Source organism: Somniosus microcephalus, chromosome 2 (genome assembly GCF_052327205.1).
Source record: "Somniosus microcephalus isolate GS21.2 chromosome 2, FLI_Smic_1.0, whole genome shotgun sequence".
NCBI classification, from domain to species: Eukaryota; Metazoa; Chordata; class Chondrichthyes; order Squaliformes; family Somniosidae; genus Somniosus; species Somniosus microcephalus.
Genome location: NC_140988.1, coordinates 227,451,463 through 227,476,955, shown reverse-complemented (window position 1 = coordinate 227,476,955; position 25,493 = coordinate 227,451,463). Strand labels below are relative to the sequence as shown.

At 46.5% G+C, this 25,493-nt stretch overlaps 1 protein-coding gene across 3 annotated transcripts in view; it reads left to right on the top strand.

The window, feature by feature from the left end:
- The first annotated feature begins 5,591 nt into the window (after positions 1-5,591).
- corin (corin, serine peptidase) overlaps positions 5,592-25,493 on the top strand; it is a 302,839-nt gene continuing 282,937 nt past the window's right edge. For 2 of the 3 annotated variants that reach the window (XM_085969754.1, XM_085969736.1), the window contains exons 1-2: positions 5,592-5,708; positions 8,310-8,454. In XM_085969754.1, coding sequence (XP_085825880.1) covers positions 5,640-5,708; positions 8,310-8,454 — 214 coding nt within the window. In that variant the 5' untranslated portion in view covers positions 5,592-5,639. Of the gene's footprint in view, positions 5,709-7,608; positions 8,074-8,309; positions 8,455-25,493 lie in introns of those variants that run through there. The other variant, XM_085969744.1, reaches the window with a different exon arrangement.

Genomic DNA, 25,493 nt, shown 5'->3' with positions numbered 1-25,493 from the left:
GTAAAGTGCTTTGGGACGTCCTGAAGTTGTGAAAGGTGATATATAAATACAAGTCTTTCTTTCTATCATGATGCTCTTTAATGTTCACTTTCTTATTTAAATAAATCTTTATTGTGATTTTCAAAACTGAAGATTATATTCTGAATGTGTATTGACCTGTGCATTGTAATGTCTTTGTATAATTACTTATTCTAGTGTTCTTAGTGTTCTGGCTGTATATCCCCGTATGCTATTAATTTTTTAATTAAAATTGCTGTCACATTGCCTGGTCATTGAAAGTGACATGTTTATTCACTGTATAATTGAGTGTCTGCCTTGGCTCAGTGATAGCATTCTTGCCTCTGAGTCAGAAAGATTAGGTTTAAGTCCCACTTCAGGGATGTAAGTATACAATCTAGGCTGACACTTCAGTGTAGTACCAAGGGAATGCTGCATTGTTGGAGGTACCATTTTCCGGTTAAGGTGTTAAACCAAGGTTCTGTCATGTGAATGTAAAAGATCTTGGAAAACAGTGACAGGATCGGACAAAGTCAACATGGATTTACAAAAGGTAAATCATGCTTGACTAATCTACTGGAAATTTTTGAGGATGTAACTGGTAGAATAGATAAGGGAGAACCAGTGGATGTGGTGTATTTGGACTTTCAGAAGGCTTTTGATAAGGTCCCGCATAAGAGATTAGCGTGTAAAGTTAAAGCACATGGGATTGGGGGTAAGGTACTGACTTGGAGAGAGAACTGGTTGGCAGACAGGAAGCAAAGAGTTGGAATACACGGGTCTTTCTCCGAGTGGCAGGCAATGACTAGTGGGGTACCGCAGGGATCGGTCCTAGGACCCCAGCTATTCACAATATATATTAGTGATCTAGATGAGGGAACTAGATGTAATATCTCCAAGTTTGCAGATGACACAAAGCTGGGTGGGCGTGTGTGCTGTGAAGAGGATGCCGAGAAACTCCAGTATGATTTGGACAGGTTGGGTGATTGGGCAGATGCATGACAGATGCAGTATAATGTGGATAAATGCAAGGTTATCCACTTTGGTGGCAAAAACAGGAAGGCAGATTATTATCTGATTGGCAATAGATTGGGAGAAGGGGAAGTGCAACGAGACCTGGGTGTCCTTGTGCACCAGTCGCTGAAGGTAAGCATGCAGGTGCAGCAGGCAGTTAAGAAGGCAAATGGTATGTTGGCCTTCATAGCGAGAGGATTCGAGTACAGGAGCAAGGATGTCTTGCTGCAGTTGTACAGGGCCTTGGTGAGGCCACATCTTGAGTATTGTGTGCAGTTTTGGTCGCCTTATCTGAGGAAGGATGTTCTTGCCATGGAGGGAGTGCAGCGAAGATTCACCAGACTGATACCTGGGATGGCAGGAATGACGTATGAGGAGAGATTGGGTCGATTGGACTTATATTCGCTGGAATTTAGAAGAATGAGAGGGGATCTCATTGAAACTTATAAAATTCTAACAGGACTGGACAGACTAGATGCTGGAAGGATGTTCCCGATGGCGGGGGAGTCCAGAACCAGGGGTCACAGTCTAAGGATAAGGTGTAAGCCATTTAGGACTGAGATGAGAAGGAATTTCTTCACCCAGAGAGTGGTGAACCTGTGGAATTCTCTACCACAAAAGGCAGTTGAGGCCAATTCATTAAATATAGTCAAGAAGGTGTTGGATATATTTCTTGAGGCTAAAGGGATCAAGGGATATGGGGAGAAAGCAGGGACAGGGTACTGAATTTGGATGATCAGCCATGATCTCATTAAATGGCGGAACAGGCTCGAGGGGCTGAATGGCCTACTCCTGCTCCTATCTTCTATGTTTTCTATGATCCCATGGCAATATTTGAAAATGAGTGCCCCACCCAACAATTTGTCACTCAAACAGCAGCACAAAACAAATGAATTGGTCATTTATCTCATTGTTGTTTGTGGGCCCTTCTCCAAAGTCCTTGAACGTGTTGCCGCCTCCCAAAATGATGCCCATCTTTCTCGCAACTCCATGTTTGAACCCTCCAATCAGGTTTCTGCCCCGCCACAGTACCGAAACAGGTCTTATCAAAGTCACAAATAACATCCTATGTGACTATGACAAAGGTAAACTATCCCTACTCATCCTTCTCGACCTGTCTTTGGCACGGTTGACCACTCCATCCTCCTCCAACGCCTCTCCACCGTCATCCAGCTGGGTGGGACTGCACTCGCCTGGTTCCATTTTTATCTATCTAATCGTAGCCAGAGTAACGGCTTCTCATCCCACTCCTGCACCATTACCCCTGGTGTCCCCCAAGGATCTATCCTTGGGCCCCTCCTATTTCTCATCAGCATGCTGCCCCTTGGCAACATCATCCGAAAACATAGTGTCAGTTTCCACATGTACACTGACGACACCAGCTCTACCTCACTACCACTTCTCTCAACCCCTCCACAGTGTCTAAATTGTCAGACTGCTTGTCTGACATCCAGTACTGGATGAGCAGAAATTTCCTCCAACTAAATATTGAGAAGACTGAAGCCATTGTCTACAGTCCCCACCACAAACTCCATTCCCTAGCCACCGACTCCATCCCTCTCCCTGGCATCTGTCTGAGGCGGAACCAGACTGTTCACAACTTTGGTGTCATATTTGACTCCAAAATGGTTTTCCGACCATATATCCGCGCAATCATTAAGACCGCCTATTTCCACCTCCGGAACATCGCTTGACTCTGCCCTGCCTCAGCTCATCTGCTGCTGAAACCCTCATCCATGCTTTTGTTACCTCTAGACTTGACTATTCCAACGCACTCCTGGCCGGCCTCCCACGTTCTACCCTCCATAAACTTGAGGTCATCCAAAAACTCTGCTGCCTGTGTCCTAACCCGCACCAAGTCCTGTTCACCCATCACCCCTGTGCTCACTGACCTTCATTGGCTCCCGGTTAAGCAACATCTCAATTTTAAAATTCTCATCCTTGTTTTCAAATCCCTCCATGGCCTCGCCCCTCCCTATCTCTGTAATCCCCTCCAGCCCCACAATCCCCCGAGATATCTGTGCTCCTCTAATTCTGGCCTTTTGAGCATCCCTAATTTTAATCGCTCAACCATTGGTGGCCGTGCCTTCAGCAGCCAAGGCCCTAAGCTCTGGAATTCCCTGCCTAAACCTGTTCGCCTCTCTGCCTCTCTTTCCTCCTTTAAGACGCTCCTTAAAACCTACCTCTTTGACCAAGCTTTTGACCAGATCTCCTTATGTAGCTCGGTATCAACTTTTGTTTGGTAACAGTCCTATGAAGTGCCTTGGGACGTTTTACTATGTTAAAGGTGTTACTGTATATAAATACAAGTTGTTGTTGTTTTCTTTTTAGTAGATGTGTGTTACATTTTTAGTGTAGTAACATCCCCACAGGAGATGCTACTATCCAATCAAACCAAAATTAATTTAATAGACTTTTATTCGTTCTGACCTTATTAACTAGCAAATAAGGAAATTTACCATCTAATAACCTTTTTTAAAAAAAGCAAGAACTTGCATTTATACGGTACCTTTCACAACCTCAGGACGTCCCAAAACGCTTTACAGCCAATAAAGTACTTTTGAATTGTGGTGAACTGTTATAGAGTAGGAATTGTCGCAGCCAATCTGTGCACAGCGAGGTCTCACAAATGGCAATGTGATGATGACCAAATCATCTGTTTTTAAGTGTTAGTTAAGCAATAAATATTGGCCAAGACCTCCTCTGCTTTTCTTCAAAATATGCCATGGGATATTTTATGTCCACCTGAGAGGGAAGACATGTCATCCGACAAACGGCACCCCCAACAGTGCAGCACTCCCTCAGTACTGCACTGGAGAGTCAGCCTAGATTATGTGCTTAAGTCCCTTGAGTGGGACTTGAACCCTCAACATTCTGACTCAGAGGCAAGAGTGCTACCAACTGAACCAAGGCTCACACAAATAACGTAAATTACTGCAATTTTTCAGAATTTGTCTCAGTCACCGCCTTTTCATTCTTCAATACCAAGAAAAACACTATCACCTAGTGTTTATGTGTGTGTATCGATAAACACTAGGTAAGCCTCAGTAAGCTCCCTGCTGGAGTGGAGCTAATTTACAGAACAAACAGAACAAATGGGAATTGTTCAATCTCCGTCGCCTCCAACCCAGATCCAAGGTTGTCCCATCCTCTGTCGTCGAATTACATTATGCAGACAATGCTTGCATCTGCGCACACTCAGAGGTCGAACTCCAAACCATCATCAACACCTTCACCGAAGCATATGAGAGCATGGGCCTTACACTAAACATCCGTAAGATAAAGGCCCTCTACCAACCTGCCCCACCACACAGTACTGTGATTATCAAAATCCACGACGAGGCCTTGGACAACATGGACCACTTTCCATACCTCGGGAGCTTACTGCCGACAAAGGCAGACGTCGATGACGAAGTCCAATACCGCCTTCAGTGTGCCAGTGCAGCCTTCGGCCGCCTGAGCAAGAGAGTGTTTGAAGACCAGGACCTCAAACCCAGCACCAAGCTCATTGTCTACAGAGCAGCAGTGATACCTACCCTCATGTATGCCTCAGAGACATGGACCATGTACAGCAGGCACCTCAATGCACTGGAGAGGTACCACCAACGCTGCCTCCGCAAGATCCTGCAAATCCATTGGCAGGATAGGCGCACCAATGTCAGTGTTCTTGCTCAGGCCAACATCCCCAGCATCGAAGCTTTGACCACGCTCGATCAGCTCCGATGGACGGGTCACATCGCTGCATGCCTGATACGAGACTCCCCAAAAAAGCGCTCTACTCGGAGCTCCGGCACGGCAAGAGAGCCCCAGGTGGGCAGAGGAAACGCTTCAAAGACACCCTCAAAGCCTCCTTGAAAAAGTGTAACATCCCCACCGACACCTGGGAATCCCTGGCCCAAGACTGCACAAAGTGGAGGAGAAGCATCTGGGAAGGCGCCGAACACCTCGAGTTTCTTCAGCGGGAGCAAGCAGAAGCCAAGCGCAAACAGTGGAAGGAGCACATGACAACCCAAGCACCCCACCCACCCGCCCCCTCAACCACCGTCTGCCCCACCTGTGACAGAGACTGTTGGTCCTGCATTGGACTCATCAGTCACCTGAGAACTCATTTTTAGTGTGGAAGCAAGTCATCCTCGGTTCCGAGGGACTGTCTAAGACTGCCTAAGAAGTGTGTACAGAGAGCATGAAGTTGCCTGGGGTTTGTGCATATACAGGTCTAAAACCAAGGAACCAGTCCCAGATACCTTCGCATATCACCATGGAGCATCTATAGCTGTGGATTCCAGATACCTTTCTCCTGTTACTTTGTCTTTTGCAATTTGTTAGAGTAAACCATTGAAAAAATGTAACTAAATTTAATTGCGAATGACATTTCAAGTTTCTATCACAGACGTGTTAACTCTTAAGTGTACCTGGATTACATTGACTACTGTTCAGCCTATTCCCGTGCAGTGTTGCTTTAAGGCGCTGTCAATGCAGTGTTGCGGGAGTGGTTTATTTTTTACGTCCCGAAATGCCGAGTATTGTGAGCTCAGCGTGAGCCTATTGAAATCGAGTACAAGTAGGACTTCTCAAGCAGTCTAATGAGGAGAGTGAAACGGTGATCGCTGGATACAGCCAATCTTGCAATGCTGTCAGCGCAACAATGCGCTCCTCTCAAGCCTGAGGAGCAGTACCAGCAAGTCAGCACTACCAGGGTAAGGGGCAAGCCGAGGGGCACAGCAAGCGCCACCAACAGTTACATGCTGCTTTGCCTCATGAGAGAACAGTTTTTTTGTATATCTGTTTTATTTTCCAAAAAATACCAGTTGTTCCACCGCAATTCAACAGTAACTTGAAATTAGTAGGCTTGTTGAGTTGGCAGAGAACGAAACGGCTTAACTTTCTTTAGTTGCGTTGTAATGGTTTGTTGTTTGTTGAAATAAGGTGAATTGTGCCAGCAGCCTTAGCTTTTCTTGGTCGGGAGGCGTAAATTTACCAAATACTGAGATTGTAAAGGAACTGCAGCTGAGATTAAGGGCAAATTGGGTATAGTGTAAAAGAAATCATTTGCTGAAACTTAAGTGTTAAATTAAGTTACAAATGTAGACACTAAATTATAACTTTAGATGTTTTCGTGTAAATACATCGGATCCAGAAAATCGTTAATAGATAAACTAAAAGTTAGTTTGTCCGCGTTTCTTGCGGAAGATAACGCGGCTCATTGTAAATGAGCGGGTTCCTGTGGTTTGGAATTGTCCAGTCCTGTTGCAGGTGGTGCTGCAGGTTTGCATTACTCTTCAGACCAACATCGACTACTCTTGTGCGCTATGCTCGTTCAAATGAATGTAAGTTGACCGAAATGGTATCTCAAAGATGAATAGCTCGGCTTTATTTGTTTAGTCTGTGTGTTTGAATTTGCTTCAGACAATGAAATGAAATGTAATGAACACAACTTGTATTTATAATAACAAAATACTTACATTATCTTGTGTTCTGTATGGTTGGAAACAGTGTTTTGTAAAATATTTAAAGCTGGCATCCATAATGGAACTTGCACTGTGACCATTTGAGTCTCATTAAAAGTTTGCGGCTTAAGACCAGACCTGATGTGATATTTTAATTTTGTTTCTCTGAAATCCTAATTTGCCCGGGTTGTCTTTATTGCTGTGTAAACTTCCCCTCTTTAAACTGTAATTTTAGTTCTGTTTCTACATCAAGCACAGGTGACTTCAAAAGCATGAATTAGCAGCTTCTCTGATGCCCCTCTCCACTGTATATTCAACCAGCAACATTCCGGTCCCGTGCACTCATTGGCCGAAGAAAACCGTTTCAACCAGAATTGTTTCTTCAATCTAAGTTTGAAATAAACTGTTTTAAGATTTTTTTTGTACCAAAGTGGCTGTATTTTCTGTCCCGGCTTCTAGTCTGTAAATTAAACACTCCAATGGACCAGTGGCGCTAAATGTTGCACTCTCCCAGAGTTGTATGTTGTTGGGGGCGGGCTGGTGCTACACCTGCCCCTGAAAGCTGCTCTCTTGGCGATGTGGTGTCCCACTTGGCTTCTCCTGCGGGCCGGTTGTGCCATGGCATGACTGTAAAAGATCTGCCCCATGATCCGTCCCTCGTTACTCAAATAGACGCTTGGCTAAAAATAACGCAATTTGTGCTATGATATTTCAAATTCCTGACATTATGCTGCTATAGTGGAAACTCTGAAGACAAAAAATACCGGCTTAAAAATAGGCAGCCAGAAATGGGACATGGAGAATTAATGACAGGTTTCCTCAAGGCATCAGTGCCGTATTCTACATTGTTCCTGATCAAGAGAGTGACAACGGTAAACGGTAAATGTGCCTTTAAAATGTGCACCGTAAAGATATAAATATTTATCATGATTAAATTTGTAATCTCTGTGGGTAAATGTTAAAAGATACAAATGTAATCGGGGTCACACAATTTGGTATACAAAATTTGGAGAGAAAGTGACTTTCTTTTTAATGGCGAAACCAGGTTTAATTTCTTAAACAGGGTCCCTTTCGACTTACAATGGAGTTGGATAGTTTACTGTGAGAATTGGATAGTTTGCCCGTGGCATTAGGACCCTGCGGGAGCTCCAACTTGACGGTGCACTGGCGGCTGGCGGGGAGTGAGAGTCCTACTTGGGAATTGAGGAGCAGCAGATTATTTTCATTGGGGTTGAAACACAAACCATGCCCCTGTATTGCTTAATCAGATCCTACCTTCGTGTAGGTCATTAGCAGTTCAATGTCTTGTTTGTTTGAAGAGCTTTCTTAGCTTTAATGTGACCGGTTTAACTATCGAGGGAATCGCGCCTGGAGAAGTTGCTGGAGTGGATGGGCTGCGGTACCGGCAACCAAGGAGAGGGGCAGCGGAAGGCAGAGGGACCTTAGCGCAGAGCCATACCGCTGGAATAGTACATGATAGGATTAGAAACTGGCCACTGCATCCAGTATTTATCAACACCGTGAACATCGCCACATTCTGATCTCCAAACATGAATGACTGGATTTTATGGTGCAGACGTTGAACAGTACACAGGATATCGGCGCGGGTTTTCTAGTTCAGTATATTTTAATTAGTCAGTTGTCAGTTCAGATCATTAAAACCTAATCTGTTTATATATTGTTTACTTAACTGGAAAATTGTCCTACAAGTGTGGATCACTGAAAAATTGTAGTTATTTCTAAATCGCCGAAATATCTGTAGTACTTTACCGTTTTTCTAAGCTTGCTGCCCATTGTAGCTTTCCGGGCTGGTAAATGTACTAATGCCTTTCTTCTTTCTAACTGGAGCAGGTGTTGGGGACAGATGAAGGCAACATGGGGGATGCATGTCCTCAGAAACTGGGATCAGTCAAGCACCTCCGCCTCCTGCTGTTAATACTTATTCCATGTGTCTGCGCTTTCATCTGTGTGCTAGTAATCCTCTTGGCATTTGTAGGTAAGGCGTGTTCAATATTTGTCGGTGATTGTACATGTATAATATGTGTGTGTGTGAGAACATGGGGCATTTAGATGTCCCTGATGCACTTTTTCCAGTATTGCGGTATGTATACAACACGTTATAATCATGGAACGTATTAACTAAGGTTGTGTTAGTAAACAAAATGACAGTTAATTAATTGTTTTAGTTCTAATGTTTAGAAATGTGTTTGAATGTCCAAGGGTCCATAAATCCTGGTTAATGATGGCTCAAATGCTATTGTTTTGTGTGGACAAGACAATACTGGGGAATTCCTATCCAAGATTATATAATGGCTAACGTGTTCAATCTAGGAAAGTAACATGCAGACTTACTGGAAGTTTTGAGCCTGTAGTTACTGTGGTGCTGACTTGGTGGGTCTGCAGTGAAATCAGTTTTAGTTATTCAAGCCCCATAATGAGGCACCAAAACCTATAAATAGGTGGAATACTGGATGGCCGGGGTAAACAAAGTGAACTCCTGTGTTGGTTCTGAGCTGATATGTGCACAAGTAATAAATCCATTAATGTCTGCCCGCCTATACACATCTGTATTGCATCCCTACCCATCTGGTATGTTGTATAATGTTATATATAAGGTATTTCTCTCTTGATTCGCAGTGTTTTCATTGCTGAAAAATGCCTGCTAGTGTATCTCAGAGAGCAGACTGCATAGACCAGTAAGGAGAACAGGTGGTAACGATGTGTAACTTTGCAACATCATGAATGAAAAAACACAGTATCTGACCTGGGAGGTCTGAAATTTTCATGTCCTGAGATGTAAATGTGTAGTTTACAGGAATATTATTTTAGAATAGTGAAATAGAGTATCTTCTTAATGTATGATGAATAATACAATTTCTAAGCACCAGAAGGACACGGGAGTTGTGTCATTGGATGCCACAAATTAATTATGTTTTGAAAGCCACCAGTTCCCTATACTGATCTCTGCTTCTGAAAATTGAATCATTCTCTATGCATTGTTAAAATTCCTGGCCAAAATCTTAAAAAGACTTTACCTGTCTTGAGATGGAGCCACTATAATTTTTATAACAAAAGTATAAAACAGAAATAAAGAAAATAAACATGCAATGGCATGGTTGTCAAATTGTTTGTGATTTCAACATAATCCTAGTATCTAAGCTTTCTTACCTTAATATGTTAGCCAGCCCCACTTCTGAATAAAAGTTACAAGAGGTTCAGTCTGAATAATATTTCAATGCTGTTTACATGCATGATGTCCTGTTGATTTTAGTGTCAAAATGTAGCGACCATAGGTGAATGAAGGTTTGTTATTTGCTTAACTATAAACCCCTGAAGTAGTGAATGGATGGGACTCTAAAAATGGTGATGGTATGTGTCTCATGTAGTTGAAAATAAAATGCAGTCATTTCAGTGTAATAAAATGGCTAAATAGAATGGAATAAAATGGTAGTGATTAACAATAGACTTGAGTAGTTTATAATCATCTTGAACATAAAGAAAGTTTATGCACTGTGTGATGAATGTACTAATTTAAAGCTATTATACTAAATTATTTAAATAGAGTGAACATTTATCAAAATGGGATCTGTAAAGTGGCAGTAAAATATTGCAATCTTGGCTTAAGAAAAGCTTCTGATCACTCCTTCTGTTCAGAAATTTGGTAATTGTTGCTTTGAATAATTTTAAGTATGCAACTTGTGTAACAGATAATCTGAAGAGTGTAGAATTTTGTTGCTTTCTTTGATCTGACCTGCTGGCTGTTTTCAGTGGGCTGTCAGTGCTTTCATTTGTTGAAGCCACATGGATGTAATCAGATATGGATCCGAGCTTGGACAGTGCTATGTGCTGTCAAGATGATTTCTTTGTTTGCTTTCTATTGTCTTGGATGGGTTTTTTTCTGGGCATGCATATACCTCACTGAAATCATACCCAACTTACATTAACTCACAACGTACTGCCAGGAATTCTTCCTGATTGTTCCGTGCATTGATGCAAATGTTTGAAGTCACTGGTCCAAGATCTGTGCATTGCGATCTGTGGTCAAGAAGACAACAAGACTTTCTAACACTCTAGGGATAACTTTATGAATCTGCATTGACAGCATGGAGGCGCAAATTGGAAATGTTATCTTAATGATTGAGACATCATAGGGCAGTGCACGCTCAAATGTCACTACCAGGGGGAAGGCTGGCCACCAACAGTGTAGACTCGGAAAATTACACCCATGAGTCAAATCATCTTTTAGAGTCATGTGACAGTAAGAGGCTGTTACTGTGATAGGTTCTTGTTGTATTTCCATTTATAATAAAGAAATCCCAGAAGCCAAGAAGAAAGCAGAAACCAATCACTTATAGTCTTGTCTGTTTTGCAAAAGCAAACTCCAAGGGGAAGAGCTTAAAAAAAAAATTTAAATCAAAAAATGTCATTTTCACATGATGCCAGAATCAAGTGTCAATATATCTTCAACATAAGAGTCTGCTCTGGAAACTGCTATAAGAATGATTTCCATTTCTATAAATGGTTATTGTTTATGTAGGGTCATGAACTGGAGTTTCTCATGTGATTCAACTTTTTTGTTTATTCATTCCTGGGATGTGGGCATCGCTGGCAAGGCCAGCATTTATTGCCCATCCCTAATTGCCCTTGAGAAGGTGGTGATGAGCCACCTTCTTGAACCACTGCAGTCTGTAGCAGTTTGGTACAACTAAGTGGCTTGATAGGCTATTTCAGAGTCAACCACATTGCTGTGGGTCTGGAGTCACACATAGGCCAGACAGCAAATTTTCTTCCCTAAAGAACATTAGATGGGTTTTTATGACAATCTGGTAGTTTCACAGTCACTGTTACTAATACTAGCTTTTTATTCCAGATTTATTTAATTAACTGAATTTAAATTCTTCAGCTGCCATAGTGGGATTTAGAACTCATGTTCCCAGATCATGTGTCCAGGCCTCTGGATTACTAGTCCAGTAACATAACCACTATGCTACCGCTCCCCTATTGAGGGAGTTGTGATGCCTATTCACAAGATATTTATAGATGAGGAAGGTAATTTGGCCTGTCTTAATTCAGGTATCCAGAAAGATTCTAACATTTCCTACCCCATTTCAGCATCCAATTGTTTTTTAAAACATTCTAGAGTTTTCACCTCCACAGCTCTATCTTGAAGTCTATTTCAAGTGTTGATCACTCCGTGTGATGAAGAACTTCCTGATATCACTCCTAAATGTACCCTTTAGTAGTTTGAAACTGTGCCCACTTGTCTGATTATTGCAATTTAATGTAAAGCTATATTCCAGATTTATATTTTCCATTCCCTTAATTACCTTTACCTACTAATGTATAAAATCACCTCTCAGATGCCTCCCTTCCAGCATGAAAAGCCCAAGTTCCTCCAGTCTATTCTCACAACTCAGACCTTTGACACTAGTCGTTTACCCTCATGGTTCTTCTCTGTGCTGCCTCCACTGCTTGAATGTCTCTCTGCGTCAGCCTTGACTCAATGATAACATTCTCGCCTCCAAGTCAAAAGGTTGTGAGTTCAAGTCCCACTCCAGAGACTTGAGCACATAACCTAGACTACCTCAGTACTGTACTGTTGGAGGCACTGTCTTTCGGACAATACATTACCCTATCTGCCCTTTCAGGTGGATGTGAAAGTTCCGATGGCTCTACTCTAAGAAGATCAGGGGAGTTCTCCCTGGTGTCCTGGCCGATATTTATCCCTCAACCAACATCATTAAAAACACAATGGTCATTTATCACATTGCTGTTTTTGGGATCATACTCTGCAAAATTGGCTGCCACGTTTTCCTACATTACAACAGTGACTACACTTCAAAGGTAAAGTGCTTTGGGATGTACTGAATGGTACTTTATAGATGCATTTCTTTTTTCTTTTTTTTTGGCGATCAGAATTGTACATCGTATTCAAGAGGTGGTCTTACCAGCACTGTACAGTTTGGTCACGATTTCTACTGTTTAATATTTTACTGTTTTGGCTATGTAGTTCAACATTTTATTGGCTTTATTCAATTGTAGTTAGATCAATATCAATTTCATATTTGAAAAACAGATATAAACATAATGGCATGTGCCTGGGTTCAAATACTCTAAATCCAAACCTTAAATTGGGGATTCATGCTGTCATAGTTACTTGCTTCCTCTTCTCCAAACTCTGCCAGATGCCTCCTCCAGAACTGCACTGTAACTCTTTCCATGTCTGATGCCTCCTTAACTGTTCCCAAGCAACAGCATTTTAGATTTTGCACTAAATAAGTCAGAACACTATTATTATCATTTAAGATGCTGCTTGAAGTAAGTGAAGGTGCATGCAGATGGTCCTTACTGCACGCTTTTGGGTCAGACACTAATTCAGTGTAGTGTTCTCTAACAGACCCTGAGGATACGCTCATGGGGTCTGTTAGAGAACATTGGACTGGTCAGTCACTAGCACTAAACTAGAGGAAACCGTTGACTATAATTGGTGATGAAGTTTAGCCAATGGATAGATGATTTAGGATAAGTTTTGTGTGATTACACGCTGTTGGGAAAAATGCAATCCTGTTTCATCTCCCCGATGACCCTCCTAGCTCCAGGATGCGCTGCATCATAGTCAACGTTTGCGGGAGTTCTTCAATGCTCCAAAGAACCTTCAAGTACCATTTTAAAGGCCTTGGCCTAGAAATTCACTTTGGGCCCGCCAGCTGGCGTGCGCCCAAAAGTTAGCGCTGAGCGCGGAGCTAGTTGCGCCCGTCAGATATTCGTTTTTTGCGCCCCAAGTCTGAACCGGGCGCTATTCCAAGGTGTGCCCGCCCCCGCTTGGGGCGCTGAAACTGAATTTCAGCGCTCTAGGCGCCGCTGCGCCACCCGCTGCGGAGCGGCAGGCTGCGGTACTGCAGGCCTTCTCCTTCTCTTAAGGGGGAGGTGCCTGCAACGGGGAGATCGCCGCTGGATAGTGCCAGCAAATGAGCCCGGCACCACGGAGAAGTGCCGGGTTCGCGGAAAGCAGCCGGCAATGCCGCGGGGGGGGAGGGTGGAGGAGGCCGGGGAAGGAGGTGCTGGCAGGCGGCTGCCGAAAAAGCGGCCGGCCGCACCTCCACCTTAAAGCGCCCCACTAAGGCTACAGGACGGCCCCATTTTCTGATCGCTGTTTGCGGCCGCTGCGGAAGAGGCGGCCGCAACTAAATATGGCGGTCGGGCCGGTAGCGGGGCAGTAGCGGGGCACTGCGCACACCGATGATGTCATCGGTGGCGGCGCAGCGCTACTGGCTAACGCCGCCATTACCGCAGCGCTGAATATTGGTGAAAGCTCAGCAAGTGGCGCAAAAGCCCTCTTTGGGCGAAAACTGGGCGCAAAGCCTACTGAATTTCTAGGCCCTTCTGCTTTCTCCTAACATATGACCTTCCCTTTACCTTAATTGAACCCTGCTTTGTGGCTAGCAGGCTCTAACCTTGGTGCCCTATTTGACCCTGAGATGAGCTTCCGACCCCATATTCGCTCCATCACCAAGACCGCCTACTTCCACCTCTGTGACATCGCCCAACTCCGCACCTCAGCTCATTCGCTGCTGAAACCCTCCTCTATGTCTTTGTTACCTCAAGACTCGACTATTCCAACGCTCTCCTGGCCGGCCTCCCACATTACACCCTCTGTAAATTTGAGCTCATCCAAAACTCTGCTGCCTGTATCCTAACTCGCACCAAGTCCCGTTCACCCATCGCCCCTGTGCTCACTGCCTGTATCCTAACTTGCACCAAGTCCCGTTCACCCATCACCCCTGTGCTCACTGCCTGTATCCTAACTCGCACCAAGTCCTGTTCACCTATCACCCCTGTGCTCACTGCCTGTATCCTAACTTGCACCAAGTCCTGTTCACCCATCACCCCTGTGCTCGCTGACTTACATTGGCTCCTGGTCAGGCAATGCCTTGATTAAAAAATTCTCATCCTTGTTTTCAAGTCCCTCCATAGCCTTGCCCCTCCCCATCTCTGTGAACTCCTCTACCCCTACAAGCCTTCGTGATCTCTGCATTCCTTCACTTCTGGCCTTTTGTGCATCCCTGATTTTCTTCACTCCACCTTTGGTGAATGTGCATTCAGCTGCCAAGGCCCTAAGCTCTGCAGTTCCCTCCCTAAACCTCTCTGCCACTCTACCTCTCAGGCTTTTGGTCACCTGACCTAATATCTCCTTATGTGGTTCAGTGTCAAATCTTGTTTGATAACGCTGCTGTGAGTTGTTTGATGAGTACCTCTCCGTTCTTGGTCCGCAGTGGGGAAGGGCCTTGGGTGCTTGGGTCATAGGTGGTCTTGACTGCGCTAAAGAATCCACGCACATCGTGGTTGTCGGCTAGCTGCTGGATTTCCTACGCTTCCTCCACCCACCATCTGTTTTTTCGGTCGTGAGTTTTTTGTTGGACTTCGGCCTTCAGGCGTCTGTAGAGCTGCTTTCTTGCTCTCGAGTTCTGTTGCTGTTTCCAGATCAGGAATGCCTTGTGCTTGTGGCTTATTAGCTCCTGGATCTCCTGGTCATTCTCGTCGAACCAGTCTTGGTGTTTCCTGGTCGAGTGACCGAGCGTCTCTTCACAGGTGCTGATTATGGTGGCCTTGAGTGCAGACCAGACGCTGTGGACACCATGTGTCTCTGCATCACTGGGAGTCGTCAGGTTGTTTGTGAGGCGCAGGCTGAATAGGGCCTTCTTAGCGGGGTTTTTGAGTGCTCCAGCGTTGATTTTTCCGCGGCATTGTTTCTGTTGCCGCCGCTGTTTTGGGGCTACATTGATGGAGATGACAGAACGGATTAGGCGGTGGTCTGTCCAGCAGTTGTCAGCTCCTGTCATGGCGCGGGTGATGCGGACATCCTTGCGGTCCCTCACTCGGACGACGACGTAGTCCAGCAGATGCCAGTGCCTGGAGCGAGGGTGCTGCCATGAAGCCTTGTACTTGTCTCTCTGACGGAACAAGATGTTGGTTATGACAAGGCCATGTTCTAAGCATTTTGACAGGAGGAGGGTACCGTTGAAATTGGCTTTCCCTACCCGCTCTCTGCTGATCACACATCCCCAGAGGTCTGTGTCCTTTTCAACTCTGGCGTTAAAGTCGCCAAGGAGGATCAGCTTGTCGCCTGTTGGGACTCGGGACAGGGATTGTTCGAGGCTGAGTAGAATTCCTCTTTGGTCTCGTCTGTGGCTTCCAGTGTTGGGGCATATGCACTGATGACCGTAGCACACTGGTTCCAGGCTAGGGTGAGCCAAAGAGTTATGAGGCGCTCATTTATACTGCTAGGAGAGTCTCTGAGACGCCCAACTAGTTCATTTTTCATGGCGAAGCCTACCCCATGGAGGCGGCGTTCTTCTTCAGGTTTGCCTTTCCAGAAGAAGGTGTAGCCACCACCTTGCTCCTTGAGCTGGCCTTCTCCTGCTCGCCGGGTCTCACTTAGGGCGGCGATGTCTATGTCGAAACATCTGAGCTTCCGGGCAACGATAGCAGTACGGCGTTCCGGTCTGTCGCTGTTTGGGTTGTCCATGAGGGTCCTGACGTTCCAGGTCCCAAACTTCATTTTAAAGGGTGAAAGATGTCCTCATCAAGGACAGAGAGGCAGTCAGTGCCCGCTGGAAGGAGCACTTCGAAGATCTCCTTAACCGAGACTCTGTCTTCGACACGAGTGTCCTCAACTCCATCCCGCAGCATGCTACCCGCCACCATCTCAGCACAACCCCAGCCCGGCATGAGGTTGAAAAGGCCATCTGACAACTGAAGAACAACAAGGCCTCAGGAGCAGATGGAATCCCCGCCGAGGCACTAAAGCATGGCGGAGAGGCACTAAAGCATGGCGGAGAAGCACTACTGGTGCGAATTCATGAACTAATTTCTTTTATCTGGAAGGAGGAGAACATGCCAGGGGATCTCAGAGATGCCGTAATTGTGACCATCTTCAAGAAAGGTGTGATATACCTATCAATTCAGTCCATGAAAAGCGACGAGTTAAGGTAGTAACTACAGGTTTTTATTGGCTAAATAACAGAGCCCACCCTCGTGGGTGATCGGTTCCAACAAGGAAGAATACTAGCCAAGCGGTCACCTTTATACCTGGGCAAGCAGGCGGAGCCATGGGCGGAGTCAGCTGAGGTATGCCTAGGTATAACAGCGTGCGTGGCAAGAGGTAACCTTGTGTAGCGATAACAACAGTGTAAACAGTGATAACAACAGTGTAACAATAGTGAACGGTTGTGAACGGTAACAGTGGTTTACCACAAGGTGACAAGTCCGATTGCGGTAATTACAAAGGAGTTTCCCCGCTGTCTGCCACAGGGAAAGTCATCGCAAGAATCCTCCTCAATCGCCTTCTCTCAGTGTCCAAAGAGCTCCTCCCAGAGCCGCAATACGAATTCCACCCACTAAGGGGCACAATGGACATGATCTTCACCGTACGTCAATTACAAGAGAAATGCAGGGAACAGCACCAACCACTGTACATGGCCTTCTTTGATCTCCCAAAGGCCTTCGACACTGTCAACCGTGAGGGATTATGGAGTCTCCTCAAATTCAGCTGCCCTCAAAAGTTTGTCACCATCCTCCGCCTGCTTCACGACGACATGGAAGCCATGATCCTGACCAATGGTTCCACCACAGACCCAATTCACCTACGAACTGGGGTCAAGCAAGGCTGTGTCATCGCACCAACGCTCTTCTCGATCTTCCTTGCTGCAATGCTCCATCTCACCCTCAGTAAGCTCCCCACTGGAGTGGAGCTAATTTACAGAACAAACGGGAAACTGTTCAACCTCTGTCGCCTCCAGTCCAGATCCAAGGTCGTCCCATCCTCTGTCGTCGAATTACAGTATGCCGACGACACTTGGGTCTGCGCTCACTTGGAGGGCGAACTCCAAACCATCATCAACACCTTCACCGAAGCATACGAGAGCATGGGCCTTACACTAAACATCCATAAGACAAAGATCCTCTACCAACCTGCCCCCACCACACAGTACTGCCCCCCGATTATCAAAATGCATGACAAGGCCTTTGTCAACGTGGACCACTTTCCATACCTCGGGGGCCTACTGTTAACAAGGACAGACTTCGATGACGAAGTCCAACACCGCCTTCAGTGTGCCAGTGCAGCCTTCAGTTGCCTGAGGAAGAGAGTGTTTGAAGAGCAGGACCTCAAACCCGGCACTAAGCTCATGGTCTACAGAGCAGCAGTGATACCCGCCCTGCTGTATGCCTCAGAGACATGGACCATGTACAGCAGGTACCTCAAAGCACTGGAGAGATACCACCAACGCTGCCTCCGCAAGATCCTGCAAATCCATTGGCAGGATAGGCGCACCAACGTCAGTGTTCTCGCTCAGGCCAACATCCCCAGCATCGAAGCTTTGACCACGCTCGATCAACTCCGATGGACGGGTCACATTGTCCGCATGCCCGATACGAGACTCCCAAAACAAGCGCTCTACTCGGAGCTCCGGCACGGCAAGAAAGACCCAGGTGGGCAGAGGAAATGCTTCAAGGACACCCTCAAAGCCTCCTCCAAGACCGCACAAAGTGGAGGAGAAGCATCTGGGAAGGCACCGAACACATCGAGTCTCTTCGCCGGGAGCAAGCGGAAGCCAAGCGCAGGCAACGCAAGGAGCGCACGTCAACCCAAGCACGCCACCCACCCGCCCCTTCAACCACCGTCTGCCCCACCTGTGACAGAGACTGTAGGTCCCGCATTGGACTCATCAATCATCTGCGAACTAATTTTTAATGTGGAAGCAAGTCATCCTCGGTTCCGAGGGACTGCCTAAGAAGAAGAAGAAACGCCCTGGGATGTTTTACTACATTGAAGGTGCTATATAATTGCAAGTTGTTGTAACTAATGCAAACTAATATATAAAATGCTGTACTGAGTGCATTTCTTTAGCATCACCATTCCCAATGACTCAGTCACTGACAAGGCCATCTCCGACTGCTTCCTTGTATCCCTCACCACATCATTTCCTTCTGCATCCTTCCCGATAAAAATCTCTCCTCCAAGTCACTTACAACTGAACATTCAAACTCCCAAATGACTAGCCTTTGGCTTCCCTTCCTGGTCCCCCATGCTAGCTGACATTGCAGATATTCTTATCAGTTTCTGTCTTCTTCCATTTCAAAACCGCCATCATCACTCATCTCCTCAAAAAAAACCACCTCGACTCCTCAGTCTTTGTAAACTACCAGCCCATATCTAATCTCCCTCTCCTGTCCAAAGTCCTTGATTGTTGTTGCCCTTCAACTCCATGCCCATCTTTCCCACAACTCCTTGTTTGCATCTCCTCAATCAAGTTTTCACCCCACCACTGTACCAAAGTGGCCCTAACCAAAGTCACAAATGACATTCTCCTTCCCTGTGACAGTGCATTATCTCTGCACATCCTACTCGACCTCTTTGCAGCCTTTGGCACGGTCAACCACACCATCCTCCTCCATGGTTCAGCTTGTTGGAGTTGTCCTCACTTCTTTCCATTCTTACCATCCAATCATAATGAGAGCATCTCCAGCAATGGCTTCTCCTACTCCCTCCCTCCACACAGTTATCTAGAGTCCCTCAAGAATCTATCCTTGCCCCCTTTGTCTCATCTAAATGCTGCCCCTTAGCGCCATCATTTGCAAACCTGGGGTCAGCTTTTGCATGTATGCTGATTACTCCCAGCTCTACCTCTCCACCACCTCTCTTGACTCTTCCACACCCCATTTTGTCAGACCCCTGTGTTATCAGACTATTTGTCCAACATCAATTCTTGGATAAGGTGTTAATTTCCTCCAGCTAAGCACTGGGCAGACCAAAGCCATTGGGCAGGATTTTCATTGGGCCGTGGAGGCGGGATTGGAAGCGTGTGGGGGGGTTTAGATCCCGAAATCGGGAGGCACGAACCCATCCCGCCCTCAACCCGCCTCCATGCCAGTTTCAAAGGAGGCGGGTACCCGACCCGCATTGGGATCCGCCTGCCCAAGGCGGGAAGGGGATTAGTGCCAATTAACTGCCTGTTAACAGGTATTTAACAGGCAGTTTGTAGCCTAATCCCTATTTTCATTGGTGAAATGTGGGATTCCCGACGATTCCAAACCATGCCAAGTTAGCGAGGCGGGCCGTCGGGCTGAATGACTTGGAGGGTTCGAGATGTCAGTGTTCAGGTGAGTGATGGGTGCATGAGTGTGTTTGGTGTGTTTAAAGTGTTTAAAGAAGTTTTACTTACCTTTACAGCCTTCCTTCCTTCAGGTCTCGGGAGTCCCTCATTTCACCGGCACAGAAAGCAGAATGGCCGCGATCTATCAAAAATTGCAGCATTCAACTTTCTGTTCCGGGGAGATCTCTAATTCATCCTGAGAAGAAGAAATTAACTTAGAGTACAGATTGTCAGTGTTTGACAGCTTCAAACAGCTGTCGAACGCTGAATTTCATCTGTCAAAAGGTCTTGGCAGATGAAATATCAATCTGTGATGTCACCTGTTGCCGGGTGGCCCTCAATTGGCCTGCTGAGCCTGCTGGGCGGGCTCAACAAGATCAATCAAGTCAAAATTGCGTGGGTTGGCTATAACTCGATGGAGGCGGGACTACAACCCCGAAAGTTGTAGTCCCGCCTCCTAACCGCCGCCTCAACGAAAAGCCAGCCCATTGTCTTTGGCACCCACCACAAACTCCGAACTCTTGCCATCAATTTAACTCTCCTCCCCGGCCACTGTCTCTGGCTGAACCAGACTGTTCGCAAACTCAGCATGCTATTCGACTCTATATCCTTACCATCATAAATATTACCACCTCCATAACATTGCCCACTTCCACCCCAACCTCAGCCCATCTGCTGCTGAAACCCTCAACCATGCACCTGTCATGTCCAGACTCGATTATTCCAGTACTTTCCTGGCCAGCCTCCAATATTCCCTGTAATTGTTTTGGGGGCCGCATGGCCCCTTTAACAGGCTGTGCGGTCCATTCAAATTACTGCGCAAGCCTGGTTTTTCTATTTAAAAGCCGGCAAGCTGGCTGCGCGGGACCCTTGGAGTGCCGCATGGCCGCACAGCCTAAAGGGAACATTGTCCGCTCCACATTGCCCATTCTCCAACTTCTGTAAACTTTAGCTCATCCAAAACTCTTCTGCCTTTGGCTTCTGCTCCTCCAAAGCCTCAAATGAAAAATTGTAATCCTTGTGAAAATGCCTTTCATGGCCACGCCCTCCCTATCTCTGTAACCTCCTCCAACCCTACAACCTCCCCCAAACTGTCTGACTATGGCCTCCTGTGCTTCCCACCCCCTTTACCCCACCATTGCAGGCCATGCCTTCAGCCATATAGACCCTCGCTCTGGAAATCCCTCTCCACCTCCCTCTTCTCCTTTAAGATTCTTCTTAAAACCCATCTCTTTGATCAAGATTTTGGCCATCCCTCCTAATATCTCTTTCATTGGCTTGGCATACAATTTTTGATTGCGCCTCCATGAAGCGCTTTGGGGCAGTTTGCTATATAAATTTAAGTTGTTGTTGTTAGCAACGGTACTTTTTTCAAGCCCCCTTCTTCCCCTATCCCCCATATAAGGAACAGCTGCTCTGAAACAGGCTTTCTATGTTCTATGTTATTTACTTTTCAACAGTTGCGTATTTATCACTTGTAGGAGTTGTATGTTTGGCGTCAACTTTCCCATATTAATAGGATTATGTGTAGAAAGTTCCATACCCTTCGGCAAGAATCTAGTGTAAACTTAGAGACTGGAAAGTTTTACTTGAGTCATAGAGTCATAGAGTTTTACAGCACAGAAAGAGGCCATTCGGCCCATCGTGTCTGCGCCGTCCATCAATCCCTGTCCAGTCTAATCCCATTTTCCAGCATTTGGTCCATAGCCTTGTATGCAATGGCATTTCAAGTGCTCATCCAAATGCTTCTTGAATGTTGTGAGGATTCCTGCCTCCACCGCCCCTTTCAGGCAGAGAGTTCCAGATTCCAACCACCCTCTGGGTGAAAAAGTTCCTCCTCAAATCCCCTCTAAATCTCCTGCCCCTTACCTTGAATCTATGCCCCCTTGTTATTGACCCCCCTACTAAGGGGAAAAGTTCCTCTTTATCTACCCTATCTATGCCCCTCATCATTTTGTACACCTCAATCAGGTCCCCCCTCAGCCTTCTTTGCTCCAATGAAAACAACCCTAGCCTGTTTAGTCTTTCTTCATAGCTGAGGCGCTCCATACCAGGTAACATCCTGGTGAATCTTCTCTGCACCCTCTCTAAAGCAATCACATCCTTCCTATAGTGAGGCGACCAGAACTGCACACAGTACTCCAGCTGTGGCCTCACCAGCGTTTTGTACAGCTCCATCATAACCTCCCTGCTCTTATATTCTATGCCTCGGCTAATGAAGGCAAGTATCCCATATGCCTTTTTAACCACCTTATCTACCTGTTCCGCTGCCTTCAGGGATCTATGTACATGCACACCAAGGTCCCTCTGACCCTCTGTACTTCCTAGGGTCCTACCACTCATTGTGTACTCCCTTGCCTTATTTGTCCGTCCAAAATGCATCACCTCGCACTTTTCAGGGTTAAATTCCATTTGCCACTTTTCCGCCCATCTGACCAACTCGTTTATATCTTCCTGTAGCCTGAGGCTTTCCTCCTCACAATTTACCACCCCACCAATTTTCGTGTCATCTGCGAACTTACTGATCATACCTTTTACATTCTCATCCAAATCATTTATGTAGATCACAAACAGCAAGGGACCCAGCACCGATCCCTGAGGTACCCCAGTAGACACAGGCTTCCAGTCACAAAAGCAACCTTCGACCATCACCCTCTGCCTCCTGCCACTCAGCCAATTTAGGATCCAACGCGCCAAGGCACCCTGGATCCCATGGGCTCTTACCTTCTTGACCAGTCTCCTATGCGGGACTTTGTCAAAAGCTTTACTGAAGTCCATGTAAACCACATCCACAGCATTTCCCTCATCCACACACCTAGTCACCCCCTCGAAAAATTCAATCAGATTTGTCAGACATGATTTACCCTTGACAAAGCCATGCTGACTATTCCCGATTAATCCTTGCCTCTCCAAGTGGAGACTAATTTTGTCCCTCAGAATTTTTTCCAATAATTTCCCTACCACAGATGTTAGGCTCACTGGCCTGTAATTCCCTGGTTTATCCCTGCTACCCTTCTTGAATAATGGTACGACGTTAGCTGTTCTCCAGTCCTCTGGTACATCCCCTGTGGCCAGAGAGGTTCTGAAAATTTGTGTCAGAGCCCCTGCAATCTCCTCCCTTGCCTCCCACAACAGCCTGGGATACATCTCGTCCGGGCCTGGGGATTTATCCACTTTTTGGCCTGCTAAAACCGCTAGTACCTCCTCCCTCTCGATGCTATGTTCAAGTATGTCACAGTCCCCTTGCCCGATTTCTATGTCTACATCATCTTTCTCCATAGTGAACACCGATGCAAAAAATTCATTTAAAACCCCGCCTACATCATCTGGCTCTACACACAGATTGCCACTTTGGTCCCTAATGGGCCCTACCCTTTCCCTGGTTATCCTCTTGCCCTTAATATACTTATAAAACATCTTAGGATTTTCCTTTATTTTGCTCACCAGTGTTATTTCATGGCCCCTCCTCGCCCTCTTAATTTCTTTTTTAAGTATGCCCCTGCACTTTTTATACTCCTCTAGGGCTTCCTCCGTCTTTAGTCTTTTGTAACTGCCAAAAGCCCCCCTTTTTTTCCTAATGCATTTTTGTATATCCCTTGTCATCCAAGGTTCCCTTTGCTTGTTGGTCCCACCCTTGACCTTTACAGGAACATGTTGGCGTTGTACTCTCTCTATTTCCCCCCTGAAAGCCTCCCACTGCTTTGATGTGGATTTTCCTATAAGTAGCTGCTCCCAGTCCACTTTGGCCAGATCCTGCCTTATCATATTAAAATCGGCCATCCCCCAATTTAGAACCCTTATTTCCGGGCCGTCAGTGTCTTTTCCCATGACCACCTTAAATCTCACCGAATTATGGTCACTGTCGCCAAAATGCTCTCCTACTGACACTTCCACCACTTGCCCGGCTACATTCCCTAGAATTAGGTCCAGTACCGCCCCCTCTCTTGTAGGACTTTCTACGTGTTGGCTCAAAAAGCTCTCCTGGATGCACTTTAAGAATTCTGCACCCTCTAAGCCTTTCACACTCTGACTATCCCAATTAATATTGGGGAAGTTGAAATCCCCCACTATTATTACCGTATTATTTTCGCACTTCTCTGAGATTTGCCTACATATCTGTTCCTCTATCTCCCCCTGACTGTTTGGGGGCCTATAGTACACTCCCAGCAAGGTGCTTGCCCCCTTTTTGTTTTTAAGTTCTACCCATATGGCCTCATTAGAGGAACCCGCTAATATATCATCCCTCCTTACAGCCGTAATCGACTCCTTAATTAATATTGTTCTGCAGTAGTTCCTTATGTCACACTATCCTTGGGAGTAGTGAGACATCAAACAGCATTTGATTCCAGCTCAAATATGTGATTGAACCAGCATGACTTTAAAAAGGAAAACTAAATATAGGAGCACATGTGAGGGTAACACTCTGCATTGACAGCTATTTACCAGGACCTTTAGGTATGAAGTTGTCCCATAAATGCTCCAATTTGAAGATTGCGAAAAGAAACAACTTAAGTTAATCCTGGAACTTTCTCTTGGACTTTGTATAGATAATACATTTTTGTACAATTTTTATCCCCAATTTTTTCTCCCTTTCTGGAGATGAAACACTGTTGATGTGCAGTACAATTACATAAGCAATTAATTCCCGCTTATCTGCATAACACTTACATTTCTTTTCCTTGTTATTGACAGCCGATTTTAAGTCACTCTGCTGGGAGGGAGCTGGGTGGTAGCAGGCCGAAAATCACAGTACTGTACTTACTGCCAGATTCCTGCTCCGTTCCCACCCACCACCCTTTTCCTGGGAGCCTCCGCATGGGCAGCCCAGGTGCCTGTCAGTCTCAGGTGGGAGCCTCTGCATGGGCAGCCCAGGTGCCTGTCAGTCTCAGGTGGGAGCCTCTGCACGGGCAGCCCAGGTGCCTGTCAGTCTCAGGTGGGAGCCTCCGCATGGGCAGCCCAGGTGCCTGTCAGTCTCAGGTGGGAGCCTCTGCACGGGCAGCCCAGGTGCCTGTCAGTCTCAGGTGGGAGCCTCTGCACGGGCAGCCCAGGTGCCTGTCAGTCTCAGGTGGGAGCCTCTGCACGGGCAGCCCAGGTGCCTGTCAGTTTCAGGTGGGAGCCTCCGCACGGGCAGCCCAGGTGCCTGTCAGTTTCAGGTGGGAGCCTCTGCACGGGCAGCCCAGGTGCCTGTCAGTTTCAGGTGGGAGCCTCCGCACGGGCAGCCCAGGTGCCTGTCAGTCTCAGGTGGGAGCCTCTGCACGGGCAGCCCAGGTGCCTGTCAGTCTCAGGCGGGAGCCTCTGCACGGGCAGCCCAGGTGCCTGTCAGTCTCAGGTGGGAGCCTCTGCACGGGCAGCCCAGGTGCCTGTCAGTCTCAGGCGGGAGCCTCTGCACGGGCAGCCCAGGTGCCTGTCAGTCTCAGGCGGGAGCCTCTGCACGGGCAGCCCAGGTGCCTGTCAGTCTCAGGTGGGAGCCTCTGCATGGGCAGCCCAGGTGCCTGTCAGTCTCAGGTGGGAGCCTCTGCATGGGCAGCCCAGGTGCCTGTCAGTCTCAGGTGGGAGCCTCATTCCAATGAGCCAATTGGGCCCCTATGACATCATAGGACCTGGCGGCAATTTTTAGCATGTGCACCATGCACAACCCTCCCCTTGGTACCAAGCGTCGAGTGGTCTAACTTAAAGGAACTACTCCAGGCCCCTCAGGAAACGGTAATTTTTTTTTCTTTTTCTTTCATTTTGCATTCATGCTCCTCTTGGTCCCACAGAATCTTCCGGCCCACTGCTGGCCCATCTGCGTATCCCAGCATGTCTAATTGCCTGCCCCCAGCATAACATTTCTGGCTTGGCTCCATGTTGGAGCTGCCAGAATTCCCGCCTCCTCAACCGG